Source organism: Nicrophorus vespilloides, unplaced genomic scaffold (assembly GCF_001412225.1).
Source record: "Nicrophorus vespilloides isolate i.1.1-1 unplaced genomic scaffold, Nicve_v1.0, whole genome shotgun sequence".
Lineage (NCBI taxonomy): Eukaryota > Metazoa > Arthropoda > Insecta > Coleoptera > Silphidae > Nicrophorus > Nicrophorus vespilloides.
In genome coordinates, this window is record NW_017096093.1 from 391079 (window position 1) to 403904 (window position 12826).

General features: G+C 30.6%; 1 protein-coding gene across 4 annotated transcripts in view; it reads right to left on the bottom strand.

Moving 5' to 3' along the window:
* LOC108569519 (neogenin) overlaps window positions 1–11951 on the bottom strand; it is an 84312-nt gene extending 72361 nt beyond the window's left edge. For all 4 annotated transcript variants that reach the window (XM_017931107.1, XM_017931106.1, XM_017931105.1 and 1 more), the window contains exon 1: window positions 11685–11951. In XM_017931107.1, the coding sequence (XP_017786596.1) occupies window positions 11685–11778 (94 nt within the window). In that variant the 5' untranslated portion in view covers window positions 11779–11951. The remainder of the gene's footprint in view (window positions 1–11684) is intronic.
* Window positions 11952–12826: the final 875 nt, after the last annotated feature.

The window sequence follows — 12826 nt, forward strand, 5'->3', positions numbered from 1 at the left end:
AATTTGGAAATATATATTCTTTAGTAATAACACTAAAATTGAATATACGTTCCTGATGGATTTTCAACTGGAAATGTATAAAGTAATTATTAATTACTCATTCATAATTAGAACCAACATTAATGTATAATTGAAATTGTAATTTGTACAAAATATCAAAGTACGTGCAATTATGTACACACTTAAATATATATAACAGCAAACACAAAAAGTACAAACAATTTCTAACAAAGTACTGCAATACCTCGCATAGTGCGGCTTCGATTAGTACGGATTCTGTATGAAATTTCATAAAAAATTTAAATGTGCAAAACAAATAATATTATTTTATCGTCTTTTTTTCTGTTTGTACTGTAAATATCTTTTTGTAGGGGTTAATTTTATCCGGTTTGAAAGTCCTCGATTAGTCCGGGTTCAAACTGTCCGGGATAATTAAGCCCTTACCCGTACTATGCGAGATATAACTATAATTAATTTGTAAATGCATACATGAAATACTATTATATTTATATCAAATATAATTATTAGCATTGCAATCATTTTTATTTATGTATATAAAGCATTAAAAATAGTAACTAATGAATTATCTCAAATCAAAGCAATATCAAAATAATATTACAAAAAATTAATTAACGCAACTGTCAGGTATAATTAAATCATTATTTGAAGGAAATCATATTTCACATGTCGACAAAGTATTTATATTAGTAACTAATTAATAAACTCTAATCAAAGCTATATCAAAATACTGTTGCACATAATTAATGATTGTAATTAACAATTAATTTCGGCCCATATTTTGCACATCAGATTGACGTATTTTTACCAAGCGCGAAATTATCAGAGCGTATAGACGGAGCACATTTTAATGCATTAGCCAACTTTCAGAAGCAAATAACGTAGAAATAACAGAAACGGAGAAATCAATAATTGATTTGAAATCTTGACGTACTTTAATCCCCTTGCAACGCACGCAGGGTGGATCATAAGTAAAAAAAGCAAACTGAACTCAATTGTAGAGGGAGCCACGTTACATAAAATATTTAAAAAAAAAAGAAAAGAAAATCTGCACTTGGGACAATGTAATAAAGCCTCCGCGTTTTTTTTACTTAAAATTGTGATGCTCATAAAGCAGACGAAATTTCGCGCTGCTTTGCTTCGAGCAAATTTTTTCAAAGCTCGTCCAAATTCCTGTCATAAAACTGCAAAAAAAAACATTTTTATCTGATGAAAAAATACAGAAAAGATAAATTAATTTGGACGAAAATTCAGTGAATGGAAAACCGATTTTTTGTTTCATTGTTCATAAACGAATTTACATGCAGAGAATGCAAAGATTCTACATTAAGAATGTTAATTATGTTAAGTAAATAATGTAATGCTATTGGTAATTGAGCATTGTGTAAGAAGGAGACTGTAGTAAAAAAAAAGAACATACCGAAACGGAAACGGCTTTTAATCCGTTCATTAATTTCATAACAATTCCATTCAATTAATTAAAGCGACTAATTAGCCCTAATTCGCTTAATTAAATTGAATCAAACTCGATTGACGGAGAAGATTTTCACATGGACGCGATTATAAAATTGACTAATTAACGTCCAATTAAATAAAAACATAAAAATAAAATACATTTTTTCTGTATTATCTGAATATTTCTAAATGGAATGAGCAATGCAGAGACGAACTTTAGAGGCAAGTATTTCATGTGGGGTGTAATGTGTTTGCTTAAGAGAACCAATATAATAACGACAATTTTGAAGGACTTTGAGAAGTAAGCAAACCTGTGGGTAGATAAGGGAAATGGAACGTAGTAGGAAAGATAGAGATGTATGGGGGAGGGGAATGAATGAAAAGGTTCACAGCTCAGTGAAGAATTTAATATTCCCCATTTCCGGATGGACTGAAAAGTGAATTTCCTCCAGGACTAGCGCGCATTCATTTTGACTGGCATTTTCTTCTCAATTTCATTTTTCGAATATAATGGAAAATGCACGTTCGCAAAGCAGATCATTTAAGATCAACAAAATAAACCAAAAAAAAATTACAAACAGAATAAACTTAATTCAATTTTCTTTATAGTATTTATTCTTAATGTAATATAAAATCATTATAAAGCGATGTAAAGGCCCAATGTGTGGCCATGTTTAACTTTTTGAGTGGCGGTGGGATACCCATTGTCCCACCTTTTGAACATGCGCAGTGGGGCATTATTATAATTATCTAGGAAATATCCAGGAAAGAAGAATTATTCTATAATTTGGTTGGTATGCCAAGGGACGAATCTTGATAGTCCATACTATTCGATGTTGATTAAGTTGATTGAAGCAGCTGTCTGATTCAGTTTTATAGGAATTTAGAAATTTCTGGTTTCAAACAGTTAAATAAAATCATAAATCTAATATTGAATAATTCGAGATAATTGAACACTAATTACTTGCAGGAAGTAATTTAATACTCTACGTAATATATTCGCTTTTACTAAATAAATAAAATATGAATATCTGTTTTTTTTCCAATATATTTTATGCAAATATTTCATTCATCGAATATTATGTAATTTCTAATGAGTCGCTTTAATATTTGTTTATTGTAGTTGAAATAAAAACAATTTGCATTCCTTAGGATAATTTTAATCATTTGTACGTTAATTACTTGTAAGAAGTAATTTAATACTATTTATGTAAAGCGAATAGAAATTAAACAAGTCAAATATAGAGGTCTTAGATTCATTCAAAGCAAATGTTTTTCATTCATCATAATGTAATTTTACTTAAGTCATTTTACTATCATTTTATATGAAATAATAACATTTTGCTTTTGCTTGAGTAATTTCAGATAGTTGAACAATAATTATTACTCAAAGGAAGTAATTTAATACTATTTATATAAGAGCAATTAGAAATTTAACAACTAAAATAAAATCTTTACTTTCATGCGCTAATGCATTTCATTCATAAAAATAAGTAATTTACATGAGTCCTTTTAATATTTTTTTACAGATGACATAATAATACCAAGGAAGTAATTTAATACTATTTGCAGAATATAAATAATAAATTAAATAGCTTAAATAAAATTAATAACATTATTACATTCTATGGAAATGTAATTCATTTATTCATAAAATATTTAATTTTACATGAGTTTTACTTTATATTTATAGACGAAATAATAACATTTTGCTTACCTTTAACACGGTTGTACATGTTTGTTTTCCAGTAATTTAATACATTATTCATACGTAGTTTCCACATTATAAATTTCCATTTTCAATTTAGTACAATATTTCAGTTACATCTAGTTTCATTCAAGTTTGACAAGCATTAAATATATTTATTCTTACAAAATAACTTAATGTTTCTAATGTCGAATTCACTTATTTTTATACAGCATTATACAGTAATAGCTTTTCTTACTATCGTCTTTGAAATAGGAAAAAGGAAAATAATAAAAATGACCGCAATCAATATACATAAACAGATTCCATGAAAGATCATAAATTCAATGTTATTAATGAGTTTCAATACTGCGTACTCAATTTGCACTATATCTCTAACCTTTGAGAAAATTCAATTAGATAGTAAAATGGAAAATATAGAAGCAAAATTGATTAAATTTGAGTAATATGATTACATTGATATTTTACATCCGTGGACATAACAAAACATTTGTTAGGAAAGACATCATGAAAAATGTATGATAGTGCTGAGTAAATAAGATACTGTAATATTTCTGAAATACACATTGTATCTAATAGTTACAAATTGAAAAAAAATGTATTTATAGTATCAATTTATGTTTATTAATATAACAAAACAATTGTTTATTTATTTAGAAATTCTTAAATTAATGATTGAAATACTGAAATAAGAGCTATAGTATTGTTTAATATACCATTCGAATACATATTCGATTAGTGCGGATTCAGTATAGTACGGTTTAAACAAATTTAAAAAAGCCTCTTTTGCCCTATATATTTTTATAAGGTTTTAAAGTCCTCGATTAGACCGGTTTCAAACAATTCTATTTGTGAAAAATATACAAATTTATGCATAATTACATGTTTGTAAATATTTCTGTATGATTATGTTATATATTGATGAGCTCAGAGATTTTAATGTTGTACTAAGATGAATAGATCCAAAGAAAGGAAGGATGTAAAGAGCTGCAAGGAAGATGAACCAAGAATCTCGCTTACAATGGGCTGAGAAAATGGCCGGTAATGTATCTCGCTAAGTTTATTATGCCATATTTTCGCGAATTATTTATTACGCATTACTTCCCATCCGTTTCTCGCTATTCATATAACATTTTATTTATTTTTTCCCTCTTTCATACAAAACATATTTTCCGAAAAGGGCAGACGACGCAAACATCATTGTATCGCAAATCTCTCTCCCTCTACGCGACAAACAGAAAAGCAATAATTTCGCTGATATCCGCAACTTTAACCCTCCTCCAACGACCACCCTTTTACCTCCGCAATAAATAATGCCTACAATCTAGAGCCCAGATAACGCAGGATATGGATACCAGGTTCAAATTGCCGCGGGAAACGAGAATACAGTGTACACGTATACGTGTCAGCTACTAGGAGGATTTTCTTTAATCCTTGGGACAGTAATTACTGCTTTTTTTTTATTCCAGGCGATTTACATAAGGGTTCAAGGGATTTACCTGATGGGTTTCGTGGCCTAGTAAAAGAAATTACATTATTTTTCTGAAACGAAGAAAAAAAAACTGACTGACTAAATTACATATTTAAATCGTTCAGGAAAAAATAATTGTAATATTTAAAAACAAATTAATAATTAATTTTTGTAGATCAAATATAGTTATATTTTGTTATTAATTGTTTAATAAACTACGAAAGAAAATACTTGAAATCCTTTAAAGCAGTGTGGGGTAATTTGATTGTTAGGGTACATAAGAATTGTATAAGGCTTTGATAGAGCATGGCACAAAAAAGGTTGGGAACCAGTGCTTTAGAGTAAAAACAAACTTAAGTAAACATTGAATTAAATAAAATCATTCAATTTCAAACTGAATTATCCAAGAATGTTTCTTCAGAAAATTTGATTATGCAAATTATCTTACCAATATAGACGTTTCACCTTGGCAACAGCAACATGAAAAAAATTTCTTTCGTGCCAAGGAGTTTGCGTACCCGCAATTTATTTGAATTTCAAAAAAATACGTGCCCTAATTTACACGCAAATTAAATTTTCAAAGTTGGTTACAATAACGGCTCGCAGTGCGCACGGATGTAGGAAAAAGGCGTAGAAAAAAAAAAGGAGAGGACAGAAGTAAAGGGAAAAAGGCATATATGATTTATACACAGCCCTGGAAGTTCGCGCGCCAAAGGGCTCCCCCTTTGATTAATGCGAAACGCCGTGAAACACGCGACTAGGGGAAATATATTTTTAAGGACTAGTTTAAACAATGGCTAATCCCGGGAAACCGTTTCAAACCATGCGTTTCGTCCCCCCAATCGCGCCCTCCTATATATTTTTTATGCGTTTCCAGGAATTTCATAACTATAAACTTTGGAGCACGAGTAAAATTTAATTGGACGTTGGGTTGAGGGGTGGGGATGTGAATTCACGTAAAACTAGGCTGAGGAATTGGGAAAGTCCGCATGTTGTATAAGCCCTATCGGGCTAATAAAGCGGAGACGACGACGTCGTCGAGGGAGACTTTTGCAAGAGACGCAGGGATGGATCCAGGCCAAGATCGACCTGCAATCCGGAACTAACAATTCAATTAAGCCGTTTGCGAATGCGAAATGGAATTACGTGTCATTATTACCTCAGCATTTTATCACTCTGTCGCTATATGTTTGTTCATTTCTATGTTTTCGTTCGACGAAAGCAACCGAATTACGAAAAAAATAACGGGAGGCAGGGAAATTTAATGAAATTGGAAAATCCCTGTACCAGCAGAGGAACAGAGCACTGCTAAATCTAATCAAATTCGAAATTGACACGTGCGAAAACGACCTGAATCAATAGCACCGTGTTATATTACATTACACGCTTTGATTTCCGTGTAGTTTGGTTCTTGTTCTAGTTAAAATGTCACTTTATAGAATATTATTTTAAAAAGGCGATAAGATTGTGGTCTTTGCATTCAATAGATTGTTCTTTATTAATATAAGAGAAATTAGGTTCCAAGCATGTGTTTAAATATCTCATTGTGTTTCAGGAAAAAAAAAATGTATTTTCTATGAACACTGATCATCAGCTTACTTGACAAATATTCTATGTAAATATTGTCTGAGAACCAAGAAAAAGCGAGAATTTCGGTACCCGAACAAATTTCGGTGTCACATCAGACAGATACGTGGAATGTATAGAAAAGAATAGCGTTAGTTGGTATCACCCGTCACCTTCTACTTAAGCCAACTCCCCTCCGTACAAATAAAATGAAGTTAAATTTCCATCTACATTTGATATATTTATGTTATTTAATATTATTATTTTTTTCGATTTTATTTCATTACAATTATTATTATGGAGAAAACTTTTTCGATTTATCTAGCTACAAGATACTTTGTAATACATTACAAAGTAGTTATTCTTATAAATATAATTACGAAGCACTTGATTTCTCTACATTTTTTTGCTGTTATAATTATATATAATTAGATTTTTTTTCAAAGTTACGTAAATAATTGTCAGTATGACAATGTTTTCTCTACGATAATAAAAGAAAATTTCATACAGGTATCATCAATTATAAAGTTCATGTTAATTGAAAAAAAACTTTAACATTAGATTATTAATTCCAAAATTAATAAATCTTTAATCACTTCAGATAAAACATTTTCTTATTATTTCAAAGCTTTCGAAATATAAAATCAACATAAATGTATATAATGTTATGTTTATATATAATCCCTTTGAAACTTCATCTTCATTGAGTACAAAGCAGTCTTTACCTATTAACGAGATCCTCAGCGTTACACAATTTGTGCAATCCTCTAATAAAAGTCTAATAAAAAATGATTTATATATTTACAGACTATTAAACTTTTTTTTTCTGCAACACATTTCCTAACGGAACACTTTGTAAATCCTGAATTTTTTTAACACATAATCAGTAAATGAGAAAAAATCTTCCATAATTTATTTTTAAATATATTCAAATAGAATGTATGGATTCAGGTATTCCATATAGATGTATTCCAGGTAACATTCTTACTGACCATTATCTTTCTGCGGTTATTTACCTTAACCTGTAATTTCTTCAGGTGTCAAGTCGCTTTTAACTTTTAAGCACTTGAAGGCAAAACTAATGATCACAAATATTTTCACTACAATATCTTACTTTGTATGTAGAGCCAATTGCATTTCTAAACAATACAATTTTAATAATATTAGTAGATATATGCGGATAATATTAATGCAAACATTTTTTTGTTACGAACAAAATTGTTTATTAAAAAAAAACAGTCAAAAAGATTAATAAAATATTGATAAATTATTTAACAGTAACACATAATGAGGATTAATTAGAGATAAAAAAAAACAACTCACAAGTCTTTTAAAGATAGTTTCGTTTTGTTATTTATACAAAAGAAATATTGGAAAATCCTGTTTCACAATTGTTTCGAAATAGAAATAGTTACATCATGGTTTCAAGAACTACAAAAAGGATTTCCATTGTAAATTTGTAAGCAACAATGTTTCTTAGTTGCTTCAATTAACATTTAGCGTTGATTGTTTGACCTAACCTCCATTATTATATCTGCAAATCTATTCATATTTAGAGTATTAATGCACACCAATTAATCATTTCTATACTTTATTGTTGGCTGTTAAGTTCAGTAAGAAAAAGATTGCGGTCAAAAGCCCTATGTATGTATTTTTTTATATATACAATACATTTTACTCATAGTTGAATATTTTAGGTAATGTATTTTTTCGAAAGATTATGAGCTCATGTACGTTCAAAGACGTTTTTTATGTAGTAAAAAGTGCAAATACTATTTATAATACTTCACATCAGTATTTTTATTACATAATCCTTCAACAGATTAAATCATAGAGTAATTGAGTGGAAAAATTACATACATATTTTATTACATTTTAATTTATAGAGCTAAATATTAATTACTCCAGTAACCGGCAACAGTCAGCCCGTTTAAAGATTTCTTCTCCATATCCAGTTGCATGCTCAGCATGTGCCAGATACCTGTGCTCAACGTCTGCACTACGCACATACTAAAATTAGATTTATGCAAGTCCGAAAGAATTGCTGCTATTTGCATGCGACAACGGGATAGAAAAAAAAAACAAAAAAGAAAACAATCCGCAGCAATAATTTAATAAGCTGGGAGGTGGCGATCGCATTGTCTGCTGAATGAATATATTGTAAATAATCGCAGGGGCCTGCAATAATGTGGTCTCTGTGGGCGTGCAGATTTTCCACAGTGAAAGTCCCTTTTTGGTAGGGATACACACTACTGTGTCGACGGCATCCCTGGGTCCCAAGCAAATGAAACAATTCAACCGCAATGCATAACGAAGATAACCTTACATGGGAATTATTCACGGCCCAATAAAATCTCACAACCGTACACAAATCCAGAGAAGGAGAAAATCCATGCCTTTACACTTGTATCCTCAAAGGAGGTATACCAGTATTGTAGTGGGACTCAACACAATTAAATATGATTCGCATCGTTTTGTTCATTGTTAGAATACGATTGTTCATATAATGAAGATTGCCATTTTCGCAATCGTTTTCTTGGCTTGTATCATAGGTGGCCAATTACCAGTAACATCGTTTATATATGTAGGATATATGGAAAATAGCCGTTTCCGTGTAATTCCTTCTACGACTTTATGCAATTAAGTAATTATAAAACGGCAGATATACGCATTTTATTTGCTTAATAACAGTTTTCTCTGGAAATCATTTAGTTTGTATGCTTAATGATAGGCAATGGATGAGAGCGACGGTGTGTTGAAAGTATTCACCTTGCGTTTTCCGATAATTGAAGATAAGTGGAGGATGTCATGACTGTTTACCAACATCGATTCCTCCTTTAAAGACCAAAAGAAAAATCAAACTAAATATAATGTTTTCTCTTCGAAAACTCGAATTAAAGTTATTTAGAAAAAAAAGTGAATACAATGCGCGCAGCGCAGGTGTTTTGAATTTGCTTTGGTTTTTCGAGTGCTTTATTTTTTTTTGTTCTATGGTCGGACCAGCATTCATTCGCTCCGTATATCCTAAAAGGCCATCTCGGGATTCGGAGGCTGGGAAACCGCTCCGAGAAACAAATGATATGTAATTTGGGATTCGGAGTGGCTGGGGGGACGGTCAAATCATTTACAAGATCAACCCGCCATTTATTTGTATCTACAGGGTGTGCACGTTATTTATTTCCTGTGATTCTGATTTACTGCACATCTATTTATTAATACCAGCGGGACGTACAAACAAATCAAGTACTTTCACACATTCTTATTTTATACCAATCATTTGAAAAACATAGCATTACTATGATTACCGTTTTGTATATAAATATTTGTACATTCGCTGTGCACAAAGTAATCATATTAAGATTAAGAATTCTATTAAATTTTAAAACTCTTTTAAGTGAACAAATATGTCAATAATCAGTCCGACGGCAAAGTGTACGTCCGAATGAATAATGTGACATATTTAACGAAAAACTGAAAATACATGATAATTCACATTTCTATTAAAGTACATTTGCTTAGCGTAAAGCATAATTTGCGTATACATTATGATCGTTAACTAAGGTCACAGTTTACCTTAATTAAGATTAATGAAGTTTTTAGCTTTAATAAAACATAATTATTAAGGTTTATCAATTTAGCAAATTATCTACGTTTTAATTTACTACAGTTAACCCATAAAAAATGAAAAATTTAGATTTGATTTAATACTTAAAGATTTGTCACAATTCATCATAAAACAGATTTCAAAGTAGACACGGTAAACATTTTGATATGTACAAATTAGTATTAGTACATTGCATTATTAGTTTACTCCATTTGCCCCGAGAACTAGTTTGACGTATTAATAAATAGAAGTGTTAATAAGCTAAATGGCGCACTGTATTTAGGTTACATTGCAGATTACGTAAAGATCTGTTAAACGTAGCAATGCAACTGTGATGCTAACTACTAGACACAGATATTATGATAATATGTTGATCTTATAGGAAAAATTCAATCATCAATATGTTTTTGTATTGATTGGTTTTATACAATTTCAAGTGGGAGACATAATTTTATTATGTACAGAATGCTATTATTTGGTTAATCGAGAATCAGAAAATATAATTTATTTGTTTGTGTTATTGCAAACCATGAATGTTCTGCGTATTTTCCGCTCCCATATCTCAAATACCGTTTATCAAAATGTAAATATGAAACAATCAATTGGTACAATGTTAAAAAAAGAAGAGTAGACGTTTTTATGCAGTAATATTTTACCTCAACTTGTGTTATAAATTTATGATTATTGGCTTCTTTAGAAAGAAAAAATGCTATTAAAATCATTATTTTCTATTGTATTAATAAGTACTTATTAAGTGATTACATAAGAAAAGATAATAACTTATTTAATAATTTATTTAAAAAAATAAAAATTAAATCGATTTCAAATACATGTTTCATATGATTCTACAGAAATGTCGAGAAAATGCTATAATGCGTGATAAGAATGTAATATCAAAAACAATTAATTAATTAAATAACAACTGAGGATTGAGTAATTAATAATCTATGCAAATAAAGATTGAGACTGAAATAAACAAGTTGCATGTACAAAATTATCAATATCATTAGTAAATCTTCAATTTATTATTTTTGTTTTGTTTTAAATGATTTTTTTTAATGAATTGTTTTTTTTTATTTCATTATTTGTTTGTTTTGCAATGCTGTTGTTTCGTTTAAATAAGTTATACAAACAAACAGATGATAATTATGTTTTCAAGTTGGGTGAGAAAACAACATATTACGTTATAAATTCGTTAAAGTATTAACAATGTAATCGTAATGCACTTTACTTGAAATAAATTGATCGATGAAAAATAATATTTATATCAGAATTTCTCGAGCTTCGGGGTTGATTATGTAAATCGTAATGAGATTACATTAAATAAAGGCAATTAGAATATCCGTGCGGTGCAGTGAAACCTAATTTGTTTTAATGAAGGTCCAAAAGCATGAGAAAGACTGGATTGAAAAAGCGAACATCCTGTATGCATCGTCTCTTGACACATATAAGGGATATAAATGCATGCCCGTACCCGATGATTATCAATTTAAGGAGGCTGGAGGATGGACGACCGGGCAGAAGGAAAGCATAGACACCTCTAATCAAGGTATATCTAATAAGAAAAGCACCTGTTCGAATGAGATTTAGAGAGAATAAACGTTAAATTATTTGAGATGAAGAAGTTCGATGATCAAGTTGTTGTTGTGCGTTCAGATGTTGGAAAGAGCATTGCCATTGGCGACCGAGGCTCTATCCTAGGAATCGCAAATTTTGAATGAAAATCGCCGGTTTCGGATACAATACAGGGCTCAAACGAATATTTACACTCTTTAGAATCGATTGGGTAAGTTTTCCGATGGTTCTGTGGTCAAACGCGATGTCCAGAGGTGACTGAAAAAACATGATGTGCGGAGCCTTACCTTCAGACGTAGACGTCAAAACAAAAGCCAAGAAGACGCACTCCAGCGCAGGTTTCAGAAGTTTTCTCGTCCAGTGGGAATTTGTCCGGGTCATATTGTCCTAGCTTTGCACACGCGACCGAACACCTCTCATAAACGCGACTGCATTTTCTCCAAAATCTAATCGGAATTCCTATATATTGATGGAGTTTCGGGCGAAAACGCGAAATTCTCTCACTGATGACTAAACACACTAAAGGAACGTACACAACTGCCCAGCGCCATATTGCTCCGTGCAAATGAGCCGGTCGAGACGCTCGCAGCTGTCGAATCTTCGGAGTGGGGGAATTCTCGTTGTCACAACACTATTCTGATGTATAGGCAACTATACTTACATGAGTACATGTTTTGTGGTAGTTACAGTAAGGACTCACTTAATGTAAAATGTACGTTAACCGAACCCGACAATACACTAAGCGAAGTAATTGAATATACAAATTTCTAATATTTACCTACCTTCTGCCTATCGACGACACAATAGACTTTTATTGTTGTTGTCATTTGAACCTATCAATTTTTATACCAGATTTTTGTGCTACAGACTACCACAAAAAAAGGAATACTTGTTATTTGCATGTATTTTCTATGTGACTTTTAGACAACACTTGCACTTGTCCATTAACACAACCAAAAGAAGCTAGGAATTTTCATACACATCTATCAAATGAATTACATATTTCAATTTTATTTCAATCAAGTCGAGTTTTGGGAAATGATCTTTATGCAGTAGACTATTTATTTGAATGATATCATTGTACATACGGTATACCCACAAAAACTCAAGTACGTATCTGCGAATGATTTTTAAATGTATGTATTTAATATTTATGTATCGAATTGATCTCATACTAACTTTTCTGTTCAACCATCATAAGCTGTAAAATTGCATCTCTACATCAAATAATTTTATATCTGTCAGATCATGATGTTATTTATTTTTAAAACGTGTTTTAGTAAAAAATAGATAACGTCTTAATTTCTTTATACAGAAGACGATTTATTTGTGTGATATAATTGTACGTTCATACGTATATTTGTTTACCCAAAAATCGCAGAAAATCATCTAGATATTATGGAATAAAATGAATGAAATTTAAAATTTC